Here is a 27,019-nt window from a genome sequence, read left to right on the forward strand (position 1 = left end):
TCTCACTTGCCCTGCTCTCTCTCCCCCAGGTAGAGTATGTGATCAAGTGTGACATGTCGGCTCTGCAGAAGATTCTGTATCGTCACATGCAAGCCAAGGGCATCCTCCTCACAGACGGCTCTGAGAAAGACAAGAAGGTACGTGGGTGAGGACGGCGCAGCTCAACGTGCCGTGAGGTCTTCCCCCGGCTGTGACGTTGATGATTCCCAGGAAGCATCCTCACCAGTCTTAATGGGTTGACTTAAATCACCGAACTTTTTTATTTTTTATTTTTTAGTAGCTGTTGTAGCTGTCCTAGGAAACCTCCTAACTGCCTTGGGCCACAGGGAAAGAAGGAGTGTGTTCCTGTTAGCCAAAGACTTAGGGCTGCCCTTGTTCATTCCACAGGAAGTGCATTGTGTCTCCGAGTGGGCTGGCTCTCCAGGTTGGCAAATCCGGTCTCACTTTCTGAGCGTCTGTTCTGTGCTTCTGTCATCCAGAATCCTAGAGAATAGACAGCCAGGCCCCAAAGCCATCAACTTGACACCATTCCTTAAGGGTCACCGTTCCTGTGGAATGGCTTGCTTACGAGCAAGAGAATTGGATCTAACACAGAAACTGATACATAATGTCAGGAGCTTTGGGCCACTCGGTGTGTGGGTTACCCAGACCTATGGCCCTACATCATTTCTGTGAAAAGCCGTGCGCCATACTTTAAAAATTGGAAATACTTGATTCATTCGTAATGTGTTCTCTTGTTCCCCTTCGCCCTGTTCTTAGGGGAAAGGCGGGGCGAAGACGCTTATGAACACTATCATGCAGCTGAGGAAGATCTGCAATCACCCGTACATGTTCCAGCACATAGAGGTGAGCCCGGTCCTCCAGATGCTGCCTGACCAAACAAATAACGCCTGCGTAGAAGTTGCCAGGGCACGACCCACTAGCTCTAAGGCACAGTGAACAGACAGGAGTCTCTGGTTCTGGATTCCCGTGGGTCCCAAGCCTCTGAGCATCTGGGATTTTATAGCCAAGCATTGAAAGCAGTGAGAAAATATTGTAAGAGATGGCTGCTTATGTGGGCTTGGGTAAGTACTGCGAATTACCTTGTGGTGGTAGAAGCTCTGAAATTGAAGATAATGACGCACGCAGGCAGCCTCCTCAGATGAATACTGGGAAAAAATATTAAAATCATGTGTTTGTAACTATTGGAGAGGAAGATGCTCTTCAAATTACTCTCTTTGGAGTCTGGTACTTTAGATTTCTATTCCTCTCCCCTCCCCCCAACTTGTTTCTATCACGGTGGTGTAAATCCATGCCTGTGACAGGGTGCCTGCTTCCCAGAAAGCTGTCGTTGGGGGAGGGCCGTTCCCTGCCCTGCTCACCTCCTGTGAATGAGTGCCCTGTACTGACCGTGGTTCCCTCCACTGCTGAGCAGAAACCAGAGCCGCCATGACTGTCGGCACCTCTGCGTGCGGCTGCAGGGGCTCCTGGTGCTGGTGGCGGGGCTGTGCCAGGGCGACGCCTCCTTCCCACTGCAGAGTGAGCAGCAGACATGCAGAAACCACTGCCGGGCTCCAGTGTCTGCGCGATGAATTAAAACCCAAACAAAAAGAAACTTCTGGAAAACTAATCGCAGTGTAAGAATGGCAGTTGAAATAGCCTGAGCTCAGATATTCCTCTCGGCCCCCTGCTCTGTGGTAATCACGCTCGTTAGGTCAGAGTGTTGTCCGCACACCCTCTCCCCCTCCAGCGAGCCCTCACCCAGTTGTGCTCGGGAATGAGAGACTCCAGATGCTGCTCTTGGCTTCTGGCTGCTCAGGGAGAGTCCTGGGTCATAGGAAGGAGCGTCGGTGGATGTCGGTGGGGAATGCAGCAGGGGCCACCTGTGGGGGGCTAAGTGAAACGGTAACAGCAACAACACTTTTCCAGAAGCACGCCTCCCACAAGCCACGGCTCTCTAGGGATAGAGTCAAGGGAGAGTCTGCTGGGCAATCATGCTGTCACATCCCTGCCTGCTTTGTCACGCGACCCGGGGTCAGTCGCCCAGAACCCCCAAGCCAGAGTGCGCCTGGTTTGTAACCAGAGGCTAAGAATAGACTATAGGGCTGGCCAGAGAGGCAGCTCTTGCACAGCAACATGTGCAGCATCTGGTGCCCTGATCATGCGCGCTGCAGATGAGGGAGCCATGAGCCAGCAGGGTGGCGGGAAGGGAGCAGGGCGGAGGGAGCTCGTGATGAGAAGATGGGGGTCGGTGAGGTTGACCTGGTACCCACCACCCCATTTTTCTTGGAAACGGTTTTAGGATGTTTCCTCTGAGCTACTGAGGGCTCTGAACACTCGCTGAAAGTGGAGCGTCATTCTGACTGCATTTGGGTCGTCACAAAGAAGCTGGCCTTTGCGACATCGTGGGCGTATTGGCAGGGAAGTGCACAGTGCCTTTCACCCCTAGGCTTCTGGCTGGAGTACCAGGAAGGGCTGAGGGGGTCATGCAGGAAGCAATGTTTGAGGAGCATGCCTGCTAAGGCCTGCAGATTCTCCTTTTCACTGGCAGGCTGTAGAGAGGTTTTGATTTGCAGTCTTCTGAACTTTTATTTATTATTTGAAAGGCAAAGGAGATAGGTGGACAGACAGATGTCCCACCTGCTGCTTCACTCTCCGAATGTTCTGAACAGCTGGGCCAAGCCAAAGCCTGGAGCCTAGACAACAGTGTAGGTCTCGCATGCGGGTGGCAGGAACCCAAGTACTTGGGCATCACCTGCTGCCCCCCAGGGTTCATGTCAGCAGGAAGTCGGAATCGGGAGTGGGGCCAGGATTCAAACCCAGGCACTCGGATATGGGATGTGGGTGTCTGAAGCCGTGTTCTAGTCACTACGGCAAATGCTGCTATAGCCAGAACTTTTGGCTGCCTGGTCCCAGAAACAAGAGGCCTACAGTTGGTGGCCAGGCTGAGCTGAGGTTCAGAGGTGGTGTGTGCATTGGCCCTTGTTCGGCTGTGTTTGCCACACACCAGCCTTTGTTCCCACTTGGGCATGTCAACAGCCCAGTCTCAGAGCGGCTCTCCCCACCTCGCTGTGGGGCCTTCAAACTGGAGAAATGGAAACGGGGTCTTTACAATGCTGATGCTGATGATGAATGCTAGTACAGTCTGTGGACACATCCCGTTGCTTTGGTCTTCGCAGCCCTTCTTGGAGACAGGGATGGCCCTGAAAATCTAGCAAGGTGGGGGCCGGCACCATGATTCACTTGGTTAATCGTCCGCCTGTGGCACCGGCATCCCATATGGGTGTCGGTTCTAGTCCCTGTTGCTCCTTTTCCAGTCCAGCTCTCTGCTGTGGCCCAGGAGGGCAGTGGAGGATGGCCCAAGTGCTTGGGCCCTGCACCCCATGGGAGCCCAGGAGGAAGCACCTGGCTCCTGGCTTCGGATTGGCTGTTGCAGCCACTTGGGGAGTGAACCAACGGAAGGAAGACCTTTCTCTCTCTCTCTCTCTCTCACTCTCTCTCACTCTCACTGTCTATAACTCTACCTGTCAAATAAATAAAAAAAGAAAATCTAGCAAGGCGAGTGCAGGTGTGGTTCTGGGAGTTGGAGTGGGTTCTCAGTCGCTGTCCATCCGTGTTAGGTTTGCTGCAGGGCAGCGCTGTGAGGGGCCCAAGCTGCCCAGACGTGATGCCTGTGTTTGAGAGTAGAGCCCGGAGGGAGAGATCTGGTCCCCTTAAGAGCTCTGTTTCAGTGGGGTCAGAGCACAGGCACCCCGTGGAGAAGGGTCATCTGTTCCCTGTGTATCTCAGTAAGGAGAATTAGGTTGTGTGTTCTGAAAGTGGCAGCCAGACCCCTGCGGGGACCTTGTTTGTAATGGGGGGAGGCACAGCAGGGAAGAGACCTGAGGATTTCAGTAAACTAAACTAACAGCTGTAAAACACGCACACACGGATTTGGGAATTTGAGGCACCAGAACAAACTGACCTTGCGTTTGCCGTGAACTTTTTAAAGCGCCTGCGTATGTTATACCTAATCGCTGCTGTTTTGATTGCTAAATATTTCTGCGGTACCTGTGTTGACGTTTCAACCCCGATCTGCTTGAATGGAGCTCTTCCTACCCCAGACTCCGAGCTCCTCTAGGGGGCTTCCCTGAAGCAGCTTGTGAACGGCCCAATAGGTGCTTGGTCATTGGCAGGTGAACTGACTGCCTGATCTAAATGGGAAGCAACTCACAGGGCACACTCCTGGGGGGAGCAGAAGTCTGAACACACAGGCCTTGATGTTCTGCTTCCTGCTACCCCAAAGTATTTGCCCATTCATTTATTATTTTGTTGAACTTTCCTCTAGAAATAGACAGGATGGCCTCGCTGAGCAAGTCAGCGCTCAGTTAATAATAGCAGTGTTGTACATCACTCTTTTCTCCCTCTCTTGCAGGAATCCTTTGCTGAACACCTGGGCTACTCAAATGGAGTCATCAATGGGTAAATCTTGAGCATCTTTTTCTTCCAAAACATAGAGCTGTGGGCCCTGCCTAAAAGCCTGCTGTCCGCAGTGTTTCCTGTGCTGCACCTGCGGGTTACCTGCTTCCTCACCCTCCTTACTCCCCAGTGAGGGGCACCAGGTGGTTACCAGAGTGAGGTCAGCGACTGCTTTTGCCTTACCAGCATAAGTCACTGTTTGCCTTGAACATGAGTCTACTCAAGGACAGAGATCTCATTTAGGACAGTTGACAGGATCCCAGTGTTCTAAAAATGTTGCTGAAACCTCAAAGCATTTGGGTTTTCTGTTTGTTTTAAACGATTTGTCTTATTTTGAAAGGGAAAGTGACAGAGGGCAGAGACCGGGAGCGAGATGTCTTCCATCCACTGGTTAACTCCCCAAATGGCCACAGGAGCCAGGGCTAGGCCAGAACAAAGCTAACAGCATCCATGTCTCCCCTGTGCGTGGCAGGGACCCAAGTACTTGGGCTGTCTTCTGCTTTCCCAAGCACCTTAGCAGGAAGCTGCATCAGAAGCAGGGCAGCCTGAACTTGAACTGGTGCTCTAATATGGGATGCCAGTGTTTTAGGCAGGACCACAACCCTGGCCTCCTGCAGGTTTCTTACTTGTAACCAGAAGTGTAGCTTGGGCTTGAATAGAATTTATTTTATGTTTCGTGTTTATATTTAACATTAATGTGCATGACAGGAAGTAAATGTCTCGTCTGAGATAATTGTGTATGATTTTGGTCATTTGGTAAGAATTTGGTCTGTATAGGAAATGCGCCATCAGCAAGGGACGGTGAAGAAAACCATGCCTTGCAGCAATAGAAAGCCCTACCGTACCCTTGGAGAAGACAGCAGTCACACTGTCTCTGTATTCTGTGTGTTTGGGTTCAGGGCTGAGCTGTACCGGGCCTCGGGAAAGTTCGAGCTCCTTGATCGTATTCTGCCCAAGCTGAGAGCGACCAATCACCGCGTGCTGCTCTTCTGCCAGATGACCTCCCTCATGACCATCATGGAGGATTATTTTGCTTTTCGCAACTTCCTTTATCTGCGCCTTGACGGTGAGTGAGGCAGGTATCGCGCTCAGAATCCGTGCTCCCAAAAACGACGGGAGAGATTAGTGCTTAGATTCCATCTCTGTACAAAAAGGAGGCGTGAAAGTGGAGAAGGATCGAACTGCAGGATGGGCTGCAGTTTTCCTAGACAGCAGGTTTTACATCCCGAGGCTTTAAATAACCTGACCGCATTCGCACAGCTGTTCCTCCTGTGTGCAAACCGACGCATATGCATGTACTGTCACGAATACCGAGTCGCCTGCTCACCATATAGAAGCTGTTGACGAGCCGATGGCTTATTGTGTCTTAAGGGAATAAAGGTCAGCGCGCCTTTCTTCAGGAGTAGTGTAATTGTTCATTTCAGACTATATTTAATTACCTTTAAAGCTTCTCTTTCTAAATAGAACATAGCCACATGTTACATTGCTAAAAAATGTGGCTCTATTATTTCCTGGAGTCTGCAAGCTGTGTGAACTATTTGCCTGATTTTAAGAGTGAAATTTAAATATTCTGTCCTAAAAATTAGTCATCATGTAGGAAGGGAAGAAAATAGGGATTTAGGAATGTCGCCTTCATTTCTTTATGATTTAGAGACTGGCATCATGTTTTAAAGATGAAAGATAGCAGTGTTCTTATCCTGTAGCAGGGGCTAATACTTTCAAAGTGTGGTGAGTAGGAATGGGAGCTCATTTATAAGCAGGATGGATTTAATTCGTGGTGTAAAAGAGGACAGTCTTGCTAATAGATTTCGTCCAATACAGTGTGAATATTATTGTTAAATGGGGGAGACGTAAGGTTTATGTTCCATTAAAAGGCTTTGTTTTATTTTCAGTCCATCACTTGGTCCTTCTTTTGCCATTAATCAAAATATAATTGGTTTTATGCCAAACTCAAATTTGCCAGACATTTTCGTACTTGAGTTTTTATGTGAATTCTCTTTGTGGGGTACCTCTTAGCCAAGAGTAAACTCTAAATTAATTACACTATTGAGTGGACTTGGTTATTTAACGCCCTGTGCTGCCTCTCCACCCTGTCACTGAAAACGGATCAGTGGGTAAGCCAGTGGTAATTTGGAATTCACAGACAATCAGGTATAGTGACAGTCTGTTCTTTGGCAAGTCTCCTGTAGCTGCTTCTCCTTTGTTCGCAGCCTTCCCTCCCTGTGGGGACAGTTCTCTGCTCCTCTGCCGGCCTGGCCTTTACCTCTGCTCTGGTGAGAGGCAGCCAGGTTTCATTGGCTACCTCCTCACCCTTGCCGGTACAACCCCCCTCCCCCAGGTGGCTCGGCTGAGCCTTGTTTGTTACTTGGTGGCGCTTCACATTGAACCTGAGCTCTCTAGCTTTCCGAGGACTGCGGCCTTGGAGTATTTGGATCTGTAAAACCAGTAAGGAGAGGTTTCCTTGAAACAAATTGCTCGAGTGTTTTTTGCCGACCTGAGAGATTGTCTTGAGTAGTCTGATGGTTGCTGTGCTTATTGTTATTGATCATAGCAGTCATGGCCATCCCAGCCAACATTTGATGGAGCACTTACCACGTGTGGGATATTAGGCAAACAACTTTGTGTGCAGTGTTAATTTACTTTTCTCAACAAATAAAGTGCTGTTGACCAGGGTGCTTCATACCATCCCCGCTAAATGCACGAGACAACGGAAGTTACTGGAGAAACCAGCTTCTCACTTAGAGCTCGCTGGTTGCCAATGAGCTCATTTTAGTAGGCACAGCAAAATATACCCCATTTCTAAAAGTAGAAGTTGTTTCTGCAATGATAGCACTTTAAGAATGATTTTAAACATATTTAAAACTTTTAAGTTACCCAATTGGAAAAGACCAGGCCCTAGAAGATAGCTGATGGAAGAGCTGCCTGGCAGAGCTGTTAGAGTTAGGTTGTAGGAGATGGGCCAGCAGCAGGTGTAGTGTTAGAGATGGAACTGAGAAGGGCACACAGGCTCCTTCCCACAAGCAGCAGCAGCTGTTTTTTTGTTTTTTTTTGGGGGGGGGGGGCTTCTGTGCCCAGTCCTTCAGTATACACAGGGATAAGTTATCATACATATTTACAGCTGCACCCCCAAACCCCATGACCCTGCTGGTAAAATGACTGCAGATTTTCATTGCTGTATTTGATGTCTCAGATTTTGACTTTTTTTTTAATCACTTGATTGAGAGCTAAGCATGTTTTTCCTATGGTCACATGAAGACATTTAGCTACTATTCAGCTGGAGTTTTCATTTTTTCTGGGAATTATTCTTGAGTGACAGTGACTGGTGAAGTTTGATCCTAGAAAACAAAATTTTCCAGAAGCAGCTAAAAGCAAGCTAAAATTACTAAGCATGGAAGTCTGGCAGTTCCTTCTGGCAGTTTCTGTAATTTTCAACACAATTGCCCTTGCTATTAATTGTGTTCTTATAGTTGATTATGTTCCACATCAAAGTCTCAAAGACCATGAAACTGATGTGAGCACTCAGCACGTTAAATCTGGTGCCAGCTGTGGGGAGCCTTTGCCTGGGGGTGAACTCTCCCAGGGCCCTTGGAATCTCCCTGAGCAGAGACAGAAAGGTGGCTGCTGATGGGCGAGGGGCTTTGTTTGGGAAGTTCTGACTAAAGAGAGCAATACTGTGGAGCATGTTGATCCACATAATAAGAAATGCCATAGGGTTGCATGAAAGGTGATTTTGATTCTTTTTTGGTTTGTCTTTATAATTTGTCAAGTTCACAGCTACTTACACAGTGTAAATACGCAACTATGTGGCGGCATTCTGTGCTTATCTGTACAAGGCCTGAAACCTTGTCTGACCTAGTAAGTTGGATATTCCTTTTGTTTTTCACTGCTATTTCATTCCAAGGAGCCATATTTCCTAAGTCTTAATTATGTGATCATTAGCTGATTTTTTTTTCCTGTTGATCAAAACTGTAGAACTTCTACATTCAGAGTACACAGATGCACAGTGCATCGTATGTCATCATCTTTTGGAGTGCCTTTTCTCTCCATTTTTAGTTTTTTTTTTTTTTTTTTTTTTTTTTTTTTCAGCTTAAGGCCAGGGATAAACAGGAGAACCATTAGGGTGTGTGAGTTATTCTTGAAAAAATAATTTTAACTGGAAAGAAAATCTGGAGAGAAGGTTTCACAGCGAAACAGAATGCATCTCCTGTTAGCACCATCAGCAGATGGTTCACCATAATCTCGGGCCATTCTGAAAATGAGAGAAACAAGAGTTCTGCATTTTGAAAGCTCATCGAACAAAGCACACGTAGCATTGCTTCCCACAGTCACTGTGGCAGGAGTTGACCAGTTGGCTAAGTTTGAAATTTCATGTAGAAAGTAAACAATCTAAAGAACATGGCTTCAACGAAGGAGGGCCCCAGAGCCCGTCACTCCTAATCTCCACGCAGGGAATTGATTTTCTTCCCCCTGCTCAGGAGAGTACTTGTTATTTTTACTAAATGTGGAAAACAGACGCTCATGTTTGGGAACTTGACCCCCGTAGTAACTTGATCCCATTAGCTGGAGTCACTTAACTGTTTTAATCCTGTGAAAGAAATTGCTGGTCTATTTCCAACCTTAAAAAAAAAAAAAAAGAACAACATGAAGAAATAATATTTGCGTAGCAGCCAATCAGGGAGTATCGTGTAACACGTGTATGTATTTCCCAACAGCCTAAAGTCCTCTTTCTGAACTCTGCATCTGTACTTTTCTCATAAAGTGGGTTCAGATGGGGTTCTGGTGGGCATTTCTTCCCCCTTCCTCAGTGCACTTCATGACGCGGCCAGGGAAATGCACTGCAGTCGGAGAGCCTGTGATTGAACGGCTCAGCTGGAGTGCAGAGGCACCCCACAAGTGAGCCCTGCACTTGGGGGTTTGGCACGCTGTGCGCATGCGCCGAGCTGGAGCCTTCCCCGGCTCAGTGGGATAACCCCAGGTGTGTAAGGCACTGCCGTGTTTGGTTTTGGTTGGGCATCCTCTGAACTTACAGAATGCCAGCATGAGAAGCGGACTAAGGGAGTCCCTCTGTGGGCTTATTGTGGCTCTAGGTCTCGCTAGCAAGGATCAAGATGTTCCCCTCGCATTTTGTGTCTTTACCAGCCAGAGATATCCGGAAAAGGCAGAGCAATCAACTGTCCTTTCCTTCCCACTCTCTTGGCATAAATAAGCATCACTTTAATGCCTGTTGGCAAGGTTGCTTTAAGCCATTATAATAATTGTTTTAGGCACGTGTGTATGCATGTGGGTGGGCTTTAGAAATTATCTGGTGTTTCCAAGCTCAGAAGTAAGTTCAGGAAATGCTTTCATTAAGTCTGCGTTTAGAGAGAGAATGTTGTAGTCTCAAACGAGCCCAGTCAGAAACAGTTAAACCCTCGCTCACTCGCTCTTGCTCGCTTTTTTTTTTTTTTTTTAATTGCAAAATATTCAAAAGTTCCTTCCAAAGGGCAGCAGAGCCCTGGGGTCTGCCTCGCCCGTGCTCGCCTTTGTTGAGGAGGGTCCGGTGTATTTCTCCAGGAAGACAGCCTTTTCCTCTGGTTTTGGCCGTTCTCAGACAGAAGTTAATGGGGAGATTTATTTTTCTGATCCCCTCAGGCACCACCAAGTCTGAAGATCGTGCTGCTTTGCTGAAGAAATTCAACGAGCCTGGGTCCCAGTATTTCATCTTCTTGCTGAGCACACGAGCAGGAGGCCTGGGCTTAAATCTGCAGGCGGCCGACACGGTGGTCATTTTCGACAGCGACTGGAACCCACACCAGGTCTGCATGAGCGCGTGGTCACTGGCACGTTCAGGCCGGGTGGCCGGGGTGGCCCTTTCCCAGGCGGAAGGCGTCCTGCCAATCGGGATGGGTGTGGTCTTGGCTTCCCTCTGAGCACAGGTGTTGCAGTGTCCCAGACACACCTCTGAAGCACTCCAGTCTAGGGGACAAAAAAAACTCAGTTTCTGCTCAGTTTTCAAGCCTATGTATGGGGAATGTCTTTGAGCAAAATACGTTTGGTGAAGGATAAATGAAAAATGTTTCAAAGTAGTAACAGCAGCAACCAACCAACATTATGGAATCCTTCATGCTGCACCAGCCACCACATACACGGTGGTCCGTTTTTTTTTGTTTGTTTTTTGTTGTTTTTTTTTTTTTAATATTTATTTATTTGAAAGGCAGAATGACAGAGTGAGAGGAAGAGATACAGAGAAAGAGATCTTCCATCTCTGGATTCACCCCTCAAATGGCTGCAATGGCTGGCACTGGTCCAGGCCTAAGCCAGTAGCCCAAAGTTTCATCCAGGTCTTCCACATGGATGGAAGGGGTCCAGGCACTTACACCATCTTCGGCTGCCTTCTCAGATGCACTAGTAGGGAGCTGGGTCAGAAGCAGAGCAGCCAGGACTGCAACCAGCACTCTAATATGAGATGCCAGCGTTGCAGGCCGTGGTCTAACCTGCTGTGCCACAGTATCATCCCTTCTTTGTTCAGTTTTTACAACAACCCTGAGAAATAGTTCCTATTACTCTTTGCCTCTTGACAGTCAAGGAAACCAGGTCCTAGGAAGTTTAGTGACTTCTCAAAGCATGCAGTCCATGTATGATAGGTCGCCTTTTGTGTGTTCCATTTAAAATCATCATCAAAGCATAGTCTGTCAAGCATGTTGTACTGTGAGTTCTTTGAGACAGGTAAGTTTAGAATTACCCTTTCAAAGGAGTACTTGGGTGATGTAACAAACCCATGAAATACATAAATCGAATGGTTCCCTAATGGCACTGGTTTCCTAAATCACAATAGGAGGTAATGCACCTGCCTGTTAGGTGTTGGGTGGGACATTTACCTGGATGTGAGTCCTGTGGGCGTCACACGTGGCGTCTTGAGCACTGTGCCACAGTGCAGGCTCCTCCACAAGCTTTCTGATATGAGTCTCAAATGTGGAGGTGCAGGGCAGGAGGAGCCCAAACCCAGGATTCAGACCCAAACTCAGACTGCATTTAAATCCTGTCCCTTGTGACAGCCACATCCCACATCAGTGTCTGGGATTAAGTCCCACCTCTACTTCTGATCCAGCTTCCTGTTAATGGGGCAGGGAAGGCAGCAGGTGATGGCTCCAGTACTGAGTACCTGCCACCCGCATGGGAGACCTGAACCAAGTTCCCGGCTCCTGGCTTCAGCCTGCACAGTCCCAGCTGTTGTGGGGTGTTTGCTTGCTGTGTCTGTCCCTCTGTTTCTGTCATTTTGCTTTTCAAATGAGAAAAAGTTTGTGGAAAATTGGAATTAAAAGATAAGCTTATTTTGGCACGAAAGCACTTTTTTTATTAGGGTTTTTTTTTTTAATAAGCATTTTTCCGTAAACTTCTTGAATGTCCATAATGTATTTAGCATGGCCCCCAAATGAAAGTTGTGCAAATGAAAGTTGAATAGCACTTTTACCAAATTGGTGAAGAGAAGTTTCTGAGAAGTCTTTATCATGTTGCATCAGAGTTAAGGCAGAGAGATGGAATACAGGGATTGACATAGGTTGACAGATGAAAGAAAGAAGCCTGAAAGTTTCCCAGTAGAGGTCTTACCTGGAACCAAAGACAGAAGCCATGAAGGTAGAATTGTAAAAAAAAAAAATAAAAAAGCCGGCACCGCTGCTCAATAGGCTAATTCTCCACCTGCAGCACCGGCACACCGGGTTCTAGTCCCGGTCGGGGCGCTGGATTCTTTCCCAGTTGCTCCTCTTCCAGGCCAGCTCTCTGCTGTGGCCCAGGAGTGCAGGCCCAGGTCCTTGGGTCCTGCACCCGCATGGGAGACCAGGAGAAGCTCCTGGCTTCGGATCAGCGCGGTGCACTGGCTGCAGTGGCCACTGGGGGGTGAATCAATGGCAAAGGAAGACCTTTCTCTCTGTCACTCTCTCACTGTCCACTCTGCCTGTCAAAAAAAAAAAAAAAAAAATCCTTCAGATTTACCAAGACCCTCATTTCCAAACTGTTGATTAGAAATACAGGTTTATATGTACCTGCATGTTTAACCCATGGCACTGGGGCTGCGTGGCTGTTACAGATCAATCCCTGATGTCTGTTGAATAACCATTCAGTGATGATAGCGTTCTCGTCTTCAGCACAGTACTCTTTACCCCCATCTTTTTTGGCTTGGAGACTCATAGGCTCACATTCCACAAACTTCCCTGGCCTAAAAATACCAACTTTGCTACTTGGCAAGTAGATGGATAATTTTAAGCAGCCACACACACTCCGCTCTCACAACCTCCAGACAACGGAAATTACAACCAGCCCCCAGGACAGGACATCAAGAACATGTGACCCTGTTTGCATATTAGCCATGTCCTCTGCTTCCTCACCTGTCGCACTCCACTGCTGCCTGCATTGAGGTCTTGAGGCTCCTGGTACTTGTGTGGTTGTGTCAGTAGTGGAGTGGCTGGCACATTTTTGGGTGTAATCATGAAGTGAAAGAAAAGCAGAAGATGCCAGCCTGTTGGTGAGAAGAGTTGTTGGGTTTTGCTCCCAGCCCAGAGGCCCTGGAATATTCAGTAGTGGGCCCACTGCAGAAGTAGGTTCCCAGCCGCATGACAGGAGTGATGGTGTAGAAACTGCCATCTTGGCTGCTGCTTTGCAGTTCTGGTGGAGAAGTGTTGAGACGAGAAGGAACCAAGGTGTTTTTTTTTTTTTTTTTTTTAGATTTATTTTGAAAGAGTTATACAGAGAGAGAAGGAGAGGCAGGGAGAGAGGTCTTCCATCTACTGGTTCCCTTCCCAATTGGCCACAACAGTTGGAGCTGCACTGATCTGAAGCCAGGAGCTTCTTCCAGATCTCCCACGTGGGTGCAGGGGTCCAAGGACTTGGGCCAACTGCCACTGCTTTCCCAGGCCACAGCAGAGAGCTGGATCAGAAGTGGAGCAGCCAGGACTCGAACCAGAACCCACGTGGGATGCCGGCACTGCAGGCAGAGGTTTTACCCACTACACCACAGTGCCAGCCCCACTAAGGGCTTTCGAAGGACGTTTAGCGCCCCCCCCCCCCACTTTGGATCCCAATTACCCACCTGACATTCTCCTCTTCAGAAAATTCTAACTTGGATAGGTCCCAGCTATGTTCATGGTTCAGCACCATGATATTTATATTAGCTTAATCAGACACCTTCTAGGAAAAACTCTTGCCTAATCAGTCATTTAATTTTAAAAGTCCCCGCAGCAAAATATCAGTCTGGTGCGCTCTCCCCGCGTGACGAGGAAACTCCTGTGGTCAAGAGCATGAGCTCACGGTTGCCAAGTGTCGGCCATGTGCAGAATATGGTGCTGAGGATGCAGGAGCCAGGGAACAGGCTCTGGCCTGAACAGTGGGTGCAGTCTAATGGGGGGACGCGTGCCAGCGCCCAGTTAGCATGGGACCACAGTGACCTGAGTGGCACGCCTGGAGGTGTTGATTGTGTGGCTATCCAATTAGCTAGCTTTGCTTCATAGAGTTAGGGAGGTTTTTACTTGAAGGTTTCTTTAAACCCTTGTCCTCGTTATAAGAGTAATATACTTGAAAGTAGGAACAATTGGTAAACCACCTGTGAGCAAAGTGAAGAAATTTAAGTAATGGCTATACTTAGTCCCTGGAGAGACAGATACTGTTGGCATTTTCCTTGAAGATACATATGTACATGTGACATCACAATGCACATAGTCACAACTTGTGTTTTTCAGTATAGTTTTGTGCCCTTAACATTTTCTATAGTGTAATTCTTACACTATGTTGGTACTTGCGTACAGTAGACGATTATATTTAAGCAATCTGTTACCTTTGAATGTTTACCTCTGCTGTATTGAGAAGTCATGCTGAATAAGTACTAAAAAGAGGGTACATCCTGACTTCTAAATCTTAATCCAGATTCATGATTATTACTTTAGGGTAAGTTTTCTGAAGTGAAATGTTAAAAAAGCCATATCCAATTTTAACATTTTTTAATATATTGTACCACATTTCTGTCCCCAGCAGCTCACCAACCTACTGTCCCACTAACAATCTTTTTCATTTTCCAAACTCAAGGCTGAGTCTTTGATAGAATTAGGTCCCAGGAAATTGGCTACCTGAGCAGTCACTGTATGTATTATGTGTGAATGCACATGTAATACATGTATGCACGTGTGATGTTTTCAAAAGCAGCTTTAACACAGCACCAAAGGGAGGGTCTTTCTTGCAATTGGAGGTTAGTTACAGGTAATATCTAAATCATACTTCTGATAACAAACATAGCATTTTTTTTTGTTTCAAATAGAGACTAATTATGAACCTAGGGACAGATTAAAAAAAATTTTTTTTAAAGAGTCATCTTATTTGAAAGGCAAGGTAACAGGCATCAAGAGAGGGAGAAACAGATCCTCCACCTGTTGCTTCACTCCTCAAATGGCTGCAATGGCCAAGTTTGGGCCAAGCCGAAACCAGGAACGAAGAATTCCATCCGTGTCTCCGACGTGGGTAGCAGAGGTACAAGCATCTGGGCCATTTGCTGCTGCCTTCCCAGATGCATGGAAGCTGGATCAGAAGCGGAGGAGTGGGAGTGGGGGACGGGCTCAATGGCAGCATCAGAGATAGCAGCTTCGGCCCGTGCACCCACATGGGAGACACAGGTGAAGCTCCTAGCTCCTGGCTTTGGCCTGGCCTAGCCTTGGCTGTTGCCAGCATTTGGGGAGTGAATCGGTGGTTGGAAGATTGCTCTCACTCTGCCTCCCCCAGCCTCCCTTAACTCTGCCTTTCAAATAAATAAATATTAAAAAAAGGTTGTATTGGTTATATTTAATTTGGCTTGAACCCAGGTTTCCTTAACTAGGAATGACCTTGGCATTTTCCAAAGAAAGAAGCTTGTGTGTTTTAAAAGCCCAAGCAAAACCTTAACCTTCCTCCTTCCTGTCAAGGTGCACTAAACAAGCCTCCCATCTTTCCCTCTTGGGTAGGGACCTCTGTGCTGGGCTGATCCTGACACCTGGGCTGTCCTCACAGCACTCATTCTCGCCAACAGGACCTGCAGGCACAGGACCGAGCGCACCGCATCGGCCAGCAGAACGAGGTGCGGGTGCTGCGACTGTGCACCGTGAACAGTGTGGAGGAGAAGATTCTCGCAGCCGCCAAATACAAGCTGAACGTGGATCAGAAGGTGATCCAGGCGGGCATGTTTGATCAGAAGTCGTCGAGCCACGAGCGCAGGGCGTTCCTGCAGGCCATCCTGGAGCACGAGGAAGAGAACGAGGTATCTCAGGAAGCTGTGAGCTTGGAGTCCTGCGGTTTGTCCCTGATGGGTTAGGCATGACCCCCTTTTGTTCTTTAAACAACGTCCTGGGCTGGTGTTAATGAAAATGAGTGTGATCTGCCGTGTTCTGTCCCAAGCACAGAAAACCTCTGAGGGTTTCCACGCGAGCATCTGAAGAACTCGTGCTGGAAAGCTCTGAAGGCTTAGCCTGTGCATGCTTCCCCTCCCTGCTTCTCCCAGGGAGGAGCAGCCACCTGCTTAGTTGTATTATAAATGCTGCCTCCTGTAGGGCAGCTGTGGAACTGCAGAGAGCACGCTTGGCTTACATGTTGTCAGTGGGTGGGACAAAGCTGGAAGAAGGCTCCTGGCCTCCAGAGGCCTCTGTCTCCGCTGCATTGCATCAGGCATGACATCACCTCCAAACATGGGCAGGACGCGTCGTCTTCAGCTCATTTAGCTGTACGTGCACCAGGAAAGTGTGACCTTAACCTGTACTTAAAACTGCCCTTAAAAGCTTTAGTCCCAAAGGCTGTATTTTAGTACCCTGCTCACAGTCATTCTTCTCTTGCCAAAATTCTACATCGATTACATTTCCTTTAGGGGATCTTTGGTTTGTTGTTACTTTTTTTTATATTGCCAATTTTGTTAACTTTATACTAAATATTCATTCCAAAACGGATTTGAAGTAAATTTAAAACATATTTATAGTCTAGAAAATTGTACAAAATAGTAGCAACCGTGCTTATCATAAAACTGTCTGGATAAGGACAACTTCAATTTTACGTGCCCATACTTATAAATTGAAGAGTAAGTTTACCTTACATATTCATGTGGAATACTATTTTCATTGCACATTTTAGCTATAATTTCATTTTTTCTGAAATAGGATAAGTGTTTTTAAAGTCTTCTATAAATTGTAAACCAAATTCTGTTAAAAGTATTTTGTTTTCCCTGAAGTGAAGCTGAATATGAAGAAGAACTTGATATTTAAAGGAATCCCCCAAATGGAAGAGAACGTTTACTTTATGCCTGCTAATGAGGTGGATTTCATGAAGATGAAAAACACATATGCGTGCACACCCACACATCCCCACACACATTTACAACTTTTGATGTCAGGGCTGGTGCTGTGGCACAGCAGTTAAGCTGCTACCTGTTGGGCCAGCATCCCGTGTGGGTGCCAGATCAAGTCCTGGCTGCTCTGCCTCCCACCCAGCTCTCTGCTCATGTGTGCCTGGGATGGCATTGGAGGATGGCCCAAGTGCTTGGGCCCCTGCCACCCGTGTGGGAGACCTGGATAGAGTTCCAGGCTTCAGGCTTCTGCTTGACACGGCCCTGGCCATTGCAGCCATCTGGAGAGTGAACCAGCGGGTAGGAGATCTCTTCTGTCTGTCACTCTTTCAGATAAACAAATCTGAAAACATGCGATGTCAAGTAATGGACTGTTTCTGATTATTTAATAGCTGATACTGTATTTTTAGCAGTCAGATTGCCAGGTGACTGTTGTTCAGGCACTCGAGTGTTTTTGAAGAACAATAGCATGAGCGATCTTGAGTGTCGTGAAGCAGGTGTGGGCAGAGCTGATGCTCAGCGAGTCATCGCCACTGTGCTTTTGCTGGTTTGTTTTGTGCAGGCCTTGGGAAGTTAGTCTCTGATCAGGGTGTCCTGGGGTGGAAGGGAGCCCTGCAGTGGTGCCACCTTCCTAAGCCACCAGGCGATATGGATCACTGCACCAGGGGCTGGGAGTGGGACCCCTGCTATTTGCTTGTAGCTGCGAGCTGCCTTGCCGGGGTTCAGCATCCCTTGCAGGCAGATGTTACGTTGTGGGTGGCCTGTGTCCTAATGCGAGGATAGATCTGTGTTTGGGGAGCCTGCGTGGCTGCAGCTCTAAATATCCAAGGAAAGCAGGGCTGCCATCAAGGCAGTGGATGTCCCGTGAGGTGCTAGGGCACAGAGAAGCCAGGATGGTTTGTTGCACACTTCCAGGCCATTTGGCCCTCTGGGAAGGTTAGGCCATTGTGGGCAGGCTTCCTGCCAGTTTATGAGAGAATCTTTTTATCTTGGGCACAACACACACACACACACACACACACACGTACACACTGTACTCATGTAGTTGATGAGAGGGGAACAGAGGACATCTGTTCCCCAGGGGTCCTTTGCACTGTGATGTCAGAGCCACTCCCATCTCGTGTGGCCTTAGATGCAGTGCAGTATGGACACAGGTTGACTTGAATCAGGCTGGAGGAGAGCTAGGGCAGAAGGTTTTTCAGAAGTAATCATTTTCTTGAATCATGGGAATTTTTTTCCTTTATTGGATTGCATTCATTTCTGACACCTATTAAGTTCCTACAGTGCATTTAGACAGTATGTGGAGAACTGACTTTGGTATCTCATTTAAGCGGCTAGTGCATTCAGACTAAGAAGTTGCCTCGTTTGGAACATGCGATTGGTGAAATCAGACCTTTGAAGTTGCGAGTTTTCCTGCTCCTCTCTGCTGATACACTGAAACCCCTCATTTTTTTTTTTTTTTGAAGATTTATTTATTTATTTGAAAGTCAGAGTTACACAGAGAAAAAGGAGAGGGAGAGGGAGGGGAAGGGGGGAGAGGTCTTCCATCTGCTGGTTCACTCCCCAATTGGCCGCAATGGCCAGAGCTGCATCAGTCAGAAGCCAGGAGCTTCTTCCGGGTCTCCCACGCGGGTACAGGGGCCCAAGGATTTGGGCCATCTTCTACTTTCCCAGGCCACAGCAGAGAGCTGGATTGGAACTGGAGCAGCCAGGACTTGAACTGGCGCCCATATGGGATGCTGGCACTGCAGGCTGCGGCTTTACCTGCTACACCACAGCGCTGGCCCCCTTAATTTGGTTCTTATCAAGCCCACTCAGCATATGAAAAAAATTTTTGGAAGCTTAATCCTGTATATGTACAACTTCAAGTCTTTTTTTTTTTTTTTTGAAGTGTGGAATTTATAGCTTAGCATTCCTGAAATCTTGACAACTATTGGTTCCTGAGACGTTTCCAGACAGATAATATGCCTTTGTTTCATACAATATAAAAATTTTAGCCCTTCTATATTTACTGTCTGTTTATTTAAATTACTCTGAATTTAATTTTGAGGTTTTTATCAGAAATTTTTGATACCTTTTGATTTATCCTAACTTCCACTCTATGAGCAGTAATATTCACCTCTGAAATACTTGGGTTAAATGTGGCTAAAGTATATTATTTAGCACATAGATGGGATTGTTTTTTGGTCCTGCTGTGTGCCTCATATTCTCATGTCTTCTGCAAGCCTTTGAAAATAAGCATTTATATTTGGGATAAGGTCAGTGGAATGAAAAGCCTAAAGTCAGTCACTTTTTTTCATGTGGATTTCCTCCTGGAAACCACACGTGCCTCTGAAGTGGATGTCACACCCATTTGACAGATGAGGTCATCGAGGCGGGAGAGGCTAAGTAATTTGTTTGAAAAGTAACAGAATCGAGACACACACCCACCCTGAGAACCAGTATTAGGGTGCAGCACACTTCCCCCAGAGACAGATTTTGCTTAGGGAAGATGGTTTGAATATCTTGCAGTTACCAATGGCAAGTACTGAACCCAGATACCTTTTTGTTTTCTTTCTGGCTTGAGAAACAGAACAGCTCTCTCACCGCCCAGACCCCCGACTCGCCACCCTGTGGCCCGATCTGGAGGTCAAGTTCACCGTCCTTGATTGTGCCGTGTCCGGGTTGTCCAGCCTCCTCACTAAAGCCTGTTTATTCGTTCTCCTCTTCACCCCCAGGAAGAAGATGAAGTTCCAGACGATGAGACTCTGAACCAGATGATTGCCCGGCGGGAGGAAGAATTCGACCTTTTTATGGTAATGTGGCAGAGGCCTCGTTTGTCTGCCTCTCTGTGTGTGAGCCGCAATGCCTGGAGCCCCCGTTTGATGGCCGGGCTTCATGGGTGATGCCTGTGCCTTTGCTTCAGTTTGAAGGCTGCATACCGGCTGGAGTTGGCCTGCGGCACGTTTTGTTTGGCCCATGTGGCATTTTTCAACAGTTTGCATCCCTTGCCAGTGTAAAAAGAATCCTGGTTTCTGGCTGCTTTGGAAAAATGAGATGGGGCAATAACCAGGCCCACTTCTCAGCATGGAAACCGTTGGCTGCAGCCCAGGAGCAGCTGTGCCCTCTGCACAGGCTGTGGGGTCAGCAGTGTACCACGGAACCCTACTCCTGAGTTCTCATCCCAGGCCTGTCAGGCAGCAAACCTGCCAGGCCGCGAGTAAGCTTTTCAGTTTGCAGCTCTCCGCCAGCTCCTGCACGGGATCAAAGGCCATGTGCCTCCTGTGGGGCAAGTGGACAGCAGGGAGAATAGTACAGGGGCATCTCTTGTGTGGCTGAAGAGAGTCTGCTTGAGCCAGTAGGAACCCTTGAGGTGTGTACCAGCCTGCAGCCTTCCCTGAGAGAGCAAAACCACTTGCACTTCACTGGTGCGAGTTAGGCATTCAAGAACCTTGGCATCTGAGGATTTAACATCCATGGTTTTGATCTTGACCTTGTGTAATCCTTAGCATCTGTGATTTTGCTGAAACCTGAGTTTGATTTACGGATGAGGCCTCCTGCAAGCCGGTGTTTATGGGGAGCAAGCCCCGGGGCTAGAGAAACAGGCAGTGTGCAGGCCTGCAGAAGTGTTGTGTGTGCTTAAGGCCTTTGCTGTCATGATTTTGTTTACCCTTGCATCCCCTGTCGGCCAGAACAGTTCCTGGCACATAGTAGTTGCTTAATATGCCTTGAGTACATGGTGACACTTGTAAAATCTTAGGCTTTGTGAAGGTGTCAAAAGAAGGATCAGGATGTGTAAAGTTGAGAGGTTGCTTTCTGGCACCTTCCGTCATGCTGATCACCATCCAAGACATTGATTTAGCCTGCGTGTGGAGGGACTGAAGAAATGTGAACCACAGCTTTGGTGGTTGGATGCTACAGAACCTTAAAATCAGTAGTGGATTGGGATGAGCGTGGCTAGCGGACAGGAGTGTGTGCGCCAGAGCTTTGTCTAATGGGGCTGGGACTGCAAGGTAAAAACATGAGACCCTTGGAGCCAGAAATTTTAAAAAAATTTCAAGAGAAGCTGGAAATGGGGGTTTTTATGCACAGTCTTTCCGAATTCCTAAATGTTGGCAATAAAGTTGGGGTTTTTACTGTTAATATGATTACGATGTGACAAATCAGTCCAAACCAAAGACAAGCTGGGGGATGCACAGGGTTTGCAGTCTCCAAGCCTGGAGCCTGCCTGCTGTGCGGAGGCTTATGTGGTTTTGGTTCTGTTCTGATTTTTGTCAAGGGCACACTGATGCTGTCCATGCATCATGACTCACCATGAAAAGACATCTAATTCTTCCCTGGGAAAACTCGGGTAGCGGTAGGGACGACTCCCATCTCCCTGCCTCTGATACATATTTCTTATCCCCCTTTCCCACGTGAGCCCGTGAACCCGGGTCTAGCCATCTGGGAGAGAAGCAACAGGACAATTCAGCAGCATGATCTACATAGGGCATTTGTAAAACATACATTTCTAAAGTCCTACTTGCAGGTCCCCAGGATTCTAGATGATTGTCTATTCAGAGATGTTAGGGGTGGGCCCTGGAAACCCCTCTCTCTCTCCATGAGGAACCTATTCAGATGCAGGTGATGGGGAATAGCAGGGCCAGAGGGGTGTAGCCCTGCTGTGGCCTCAGACACTCTCAGGACTCTCTGCAGGGTGGGCTGGCTGCCATGTACAAATCAAGTTGGGCCGAAAGATAGAGAATCTTATCAAGAGCCCAAAAATCAGGAGAAAGGACGACTTCTCTTTCTCAAATTCAGGCTAGATTTTCATAGAAATGGAGCGCTTTGGAGAAATCTGAATACCTGCCCCAGGCACAGGCCTTTGGTTCCTTGGGTGTGCTTTACTGTGTGCAGAGCGAGAACACTTTCACGTAGGCCCTTTGGTTGTGGGAATTTTCTGCTTGTCTGGGGATCTTGCAGACTTCGTCCTCACCAGCTGCCTTTGGCCAGTTCCTCTTCATTAGCACCTCCACCAGGGGGCAGGAAATCCGAAGTGAATCTTTGCCAGCTGCTCTGATGGAAAAGCTCAGTGAGAAAGGAGGATGGAATGCGCCAGAATTCGCGTCTGGGTTTCAAATGTTTAAACTTCTGATCTGTTATTACAAAAGAATTCGTTCTCTGTAGGATCAATACCAGCTTGTTAGATTTTCTATCGGAGACCCTACACAACAGCTAAGTAGTCGCTTTAAAATAACACCTTTCTTTCAAACGGCTGTCATGCTTTCTCCCTCTCCCAAAAGTAACTTCATAAAAAGTTTGCTGCCATACCAGTTATCTATGGGTTTAACCTAAAAAGAGACCTGTGAGAGCTCAAGGTGCGTCTGAGGCACTATGCAGAGAGCCGACGTGATGCGCCAAGGTGCTATAGTCGCTTGAAGGAGACGTGTTGGTGCAGCATGAGTTTCATAATGGGGTCTCAGGACAAATCTGTCCAGGCAGTAAATGCATACCAAGCTGGAGTTCGTCTTGAGTGTGGACTGCGGGTTCTGTACAGGTATTCTGCAGGGGGAAAGTCTGTGGGCAGAGATGAGCAGTCATTAGGACGCTAAGCTTATTTAATTGCATCTCCCTTTTTCTAAAGCACGACAAAACCCATAATTGCTTTTATTTCAAAAATGATGTACCCGCTCAGTAGTGGACAGATGCGTGGTGGGGGTGATGTTACGCAGGCGTTAGCGTAGGTAACTATAGTATCAGTGCTCTGCGTTATGAAGTGGCTGTGTTTTAGGATCTCAGTGAAAGATGTTAACAATAAACGTTTTCTCTTATTAGCTACCTAATAACTACAGGGGGGACTTCAAAACCTTTGTTGGAAAGATGAAATTAAAAGATAATCTTGTTTTGGTGCAAAAAAAATTTGAAATCCATATGGAGTTTTTTCATACTGCTTTTTCAATAAGTTTAAGACTCTTTGTATGCATGGGTTTCAGTGTTTTGTTTTCATCTGAAAGAAAATTCATCTTCCAATTCTGTTTTCTGTGGGCATTTTGAAGTACTTCTGCATACGTGGGTTGCTCCATGAAGCCCCTCTGCCCTGCTGAAAACAGGACATCCTCTGTGTGCTCACTGAAGGTTCTGTAGATTCCATTTCTGATACCAAAGCATTAGAAGGTAGGATTAAGCAGAGCATTGCAAGCTAACTATAGCACATGACAGATCAGGATGGCCACATTTATCTACCAATGGGACTGCACTGTGCCCATGCCTGTTCCATCCGGGAAATGTAATGAGCCCCCCAAATCTGGAAGTATAGTAAGGGCCATTGACCTCTTATTTATAAATAGATCCTAGAGGTCCTGTCCAGATATACACAGTAAATATTTTGCTTACATTTTATTAATCGTAGCTTGAAAAATTAGATTGAATCCCTGCTTCATTACAGTAGAACCAAAGGAAGAGGGACAAGGTAAATAATCTAATGACTAATGATCTATTTGATTGTGGAAATGGTGCTTGTAGCTAGTCATAGGTATGGTTATACATTTATAGCTAAGGCAGACAACAATTTGGTGATGGTGCTCTTTGTTTTCTTTGTAATCTGGCAATCAGATTGTTGAGTTAGGGCTCAAAGCCAAGTGCGTGAGGCCTGGTTGATTTGCAGAGAGCAGGAGGTGGGGATGTGGGCATTTTGAAGGTGGTGATAGGAAGCCTTTTCACTTACAGCTCAGTCAGTCAAGGAAGGTTTTCTCTGAGTGCTGACTCTCCGTGGCATAATATGTTCCTAAGAGCGACCTGCTTAAAAGACAAAAGCATTTCAGAGTGTTCCTCTCATGGTGCCCATGGTGCATGAAAAAATTGAGTGCATTCATGGCAGTTGGCTACTCAAACTGTACATCCTGTCTATGTGTCCAGCTGTGTGTCTCTTCTGTAGTGACTGTTGCTGTTTTTTTTTTCTTTTTTTCAGGTTATTAACAGTACAAGGCCTATTAATAAAAGGAAATTTTTGGTTTTTTCAAAAGACTTATTTTGAAACTCAAAAGTACAGAGAGGGATAGATAGAGACGGAGAAACAGAGAGAGGAGGAGAGAGAGAAAGAGATCTGTCTGCTGGATCACTCTCCAGATGGCTGCAGTGGACAGCGCTGGGCCAGGCTGAAGCTGTGAGCTTCACCCGGGTCTCCCACATGGGTGGTAGGGGCCCAAACACTTGGACCATCTTCTGCTGCTCTTCCCAAGCTGTTAGCAGGGAACTGGATCAGAAGTGGGGCAGCTGGGACACAAACTGGCACCCATTCGGGATGTCAGCATTGTAGGCCAAGACTTTAAACTAGCTACATGCCAGAACACCAGCCCCCTAAGAGGAAATTTTCTTACTGCACTTCCTACTTTGTATGCTCCATATATAACATTCATTCCAGGGAAGCAACAAGCTGTATGCCTAAGGGTCATATTTATTAAATGCAGACCCAATTTAAACTTTTTCACCATTACTTAAGGGGAAGCTTGCTTTGCACCCGCATAGACCAAAAAAAGCAATTCTGAAAGAGTATCTGTTGCAGTGCATAAATGCATTTCCCAGATGGGTACAGAGGATGGGAGGGGATTTTACTTGGTAGGATCCTTCCACTGGCACCGTACTTTAGGGATGAGCTAGAACAAGTCAGCTAGGATGAGGCAGATCAAGAGGCACCATGCAGCCATACACAATGACTTATGAAACTTGTACAAGGGGAATTTAAAAAGTTCATGTGAAATGGAATTAAGGGATTGGGTAATGTTGGTGCCAAAAAACATTTTTCGAAACTTCTGCATAGTTCTTCATAATATGCATTTTCCATGAACTTTTTGAAGACCCCACGTGTGTCCTAGAAAGCCTGTATTGCCGTGCAAGGTCCCTTTCCCGTTGGTGACACTCTGCTTACTGTCCCCAGCGCATGGACATGGACCGGCGGAGGGAGGACGCAAGGAATCCCAAGCGCAAGCCCCGCTTGATGGAGGAAGATGAGCTGCCCTCCTGGATTATCAAGGATGATGCCGAGGTGGAGAGGCTTACATGCGAAGAGGAGGAGGAGAAGATATTTGGTAGGGGGTCCCGGCAGCGCCGCGACGTGGACTACAGTGACGCCCTCACGGAGAAGCAGTGGCTCAGGGTAGGTGTGGCTTTCTTAAGCTCCCCTTGAAAGGTGGAGTGTTGGTGCTGGCTTGGTCGCGTCAGCAGCCTTGTGCTGGAATTGTCTAGAAAGGGAAGGGGCTCGTGGACGTGGAAGAGAGCGTCATGCTGGAGGCATGTTGGAAGCATTGCATAACTGAAGGCAGAGCTTGGAGCAAATATTTTGAAGCACTTTTTGCTGGAGCGGAATTGGCCAAGGGCAGCACAGATTATTAGAGCTCGGAGACCCGCTAGCGTTTTACGACCAATAGCCTGGTCACGCCTCACTCTCAGAATGAGACTCACAAATGTGCAAGGGGACCTCCGAGGTCTTTGTAATTGTACCCCCTCGTTTCATGGTCTTCGATCCGGGTTTCTGTGAGGGCTGCGGAGAAAATTCAAGGATCAGCGGCAGCGTGCGGGAGCTGCGTTGTTACCTCGTAGACCCGTGGCCCATTTACAGCAGGAATCTGCCCTTGGTTTTCTGTAGGTTTGATGAAAGAGATGGAGGTGCAGGGAAGTTGGGGGACTAGCTGGGAGGCCCAACTGGGCAGAACGGGCGGAACCCATGGGTGCTGACACAGGCGGGTGCTGGACTTCGGCTTGGAACTCCTGTCCTTGGCAGGCAGACTGGAGCCTGGGACGCAGGTGCTTCATGGTCGGAAATGCTGTTCTGGAGCTTGTCTGTCTTGTCTTCCTTTTCCCTTCAGAAATAGCGACTTCTTGTTTTGACTGCGGGTTGAAGTCTTGTTATCTTCCTTGGAAAGCAGGCTGCTCATGGTGGTCCTGGTGTGGGACTGTCGGGGCCAGTGTGGATCTGTCATTTGTAGGTGTAGCTCTGCTTCCCATTGTTGGGCGCGGACTCAGTACCCACATGGGCAGAACAGCCTGGGACACGCACTCCAGAAACTGCATGCTGGAAATGGGAAGTGGCGTTGGATAAAAATCGCGCAAAACAGAAGCTGGTGGTGTCGAGAGCTGTTCCTTTCATCAGATAGAGCGGTCCGCGAGCTTTGTGCCTTGTGGATTTGAGGGCCCAGGTTGAAGGAGGTGGTTAACTGGAAAGGCAGTCGGAAGGATTTTGAACTTGGTTGTCCTGGTGCCACTCAGGATGGTGTTATGTGATGAGAGAGATGTGACTTGAATTTCAGAAAGATTGAAGTCCCTGGGATGCTGAAACAAGAGAGAGACTGACAAAGCATCCCTCATATTTATGGCTGGAGAAGTGCATATAAAACCTAAGTTTCCTATGGCTGTCATGCCCAGTCACACGTTCCAGTGTCCTCAGAGTGTAGCTGTAAAAATTCCCTTTGTTGTACTATGGAGGTTGTAGTCCTGTGAATAATGTGAAGAGTGTTTTTTTTTTTAAGATTTTTCATATTCTTCTCTGAGCTTGGGAAATTTCTGTTCCCTTTGTCTTTTATTTAAGCAATAAATTAAGAACCTGCAGTGTTATTACCAGAGGTGAAACAACCATAATCCAGGCCAATAGTTTAAAGCCAATCTTTTGATATGTGTAATCTCCAAACCCTGTTTATTGAACAAGAATGTAGCTGAACGTATCTTCTTCTTTTTTGTGTAATCATTGAGAATGTTCTTAATAAAAATACCATTGAGAATCTTTTAAGAAAAAGACTTATTTATTTGAAAGGTGGAGTTACATAGAGAGAGAGGGAGAGGGAGAAAGGGAGAGAGAGATCCTCTGTCTGTTGGGTCACTCTCAAAATGGCCCCAACGGCCAGGGCTGAGCCAGGCCAAAGCCAAGAGTCAAGAGCTTCATCCAGATTTCCCGTGTGGGTGGCAGGGGCTGCGGCCTTCCTCCTCTGCTTTCCCGGGTGCATTAGCAAAGAGCTGGGTAGGAAGCTGAGCACCCAGGATTTGAACCAGCGCCCATATGGGATGCTGGCACTGCGGGCAGCAGCTTCACCCGTTATACCACAATGCCAGCCCCAGCATGATGAATCTCAGGAAGCTTTCAAGTTGAAGGCACTCGATGTTTTTCTCTTTGGTTCAGTTTGTATCACCAGCGACTAGCCTAGTGCCTCACATATGGAAGATGCTCACTGGGGCTCTGAGAAACTGGAAGCATAATTTTGCAAGTGGGAAGTGAGGACCTGCTCACCGAGTGTTAGGACAGCGTCTCTCCCCTTA

The 27,019-nt window shown here is 47.3% G+C and overlaps 1 protein-coding gene across 10 annotated transcripts in view; it reads left to right on the plus strand.

Annotated features, from left to right (window-relative positions):
• The window catches only part of SMARCA2 (SWI/SNF related BAF chromatin remodeling complex subunit ATPase 2), a 202,724-nt gene that overhangs the window by 87,524 nt on the left and 88,181 nt on the right, over positions 1-27,019 (plus strand). For all 10 annotated transcript variants that reach the window (XM_070051411.2, XM_070051409.2, XM_070051401.2 and 7 more), the window contains 8 exons: positions 30-137; positions 760-846; positions 4,394-4,440; positions 5,337-5,503; positions 10,069-10,232; positions 15,461-15,688; positions 19,477-19,554; positions 24,651-24,869. In XM_070051411.2, coding sequence (XP_069907512.2) covers positions 30-137; positions 760-846; positions 4,394-4,440; positions 5,337-5,503; positions 10,069-10,232; positions 15,461-15,688; positions 19,477-19,554; positions 24,651-24,869 — 1,098 coding nt within the window. The remainder of the gene's footprint in view (positions 1-29; positions 138-759; positions 847-4,393; positions 4,441-5,336; positions 5,504-10,068; positions 10,233-15,460; positions 15,689-19,476; positions 19,555-24,650; positions 24,870-27,019) is intronic.

Source organism: Oryctolagus cuniculus, chromosome 1 (genome assembly GCF_051225735.1).
Source record: "Oryctolagus cuniculus isolate XC-2025 breed Fujian yellow rabbit chromosome 1, ASM5122573v1, whole genome shotgun sequence".
NCBI lineage: Eukaryota > Metazoa > Chordata > Mammalia > Lagomorpha > Leporidae > Oryctolagus > Oryctolagus cuniculus.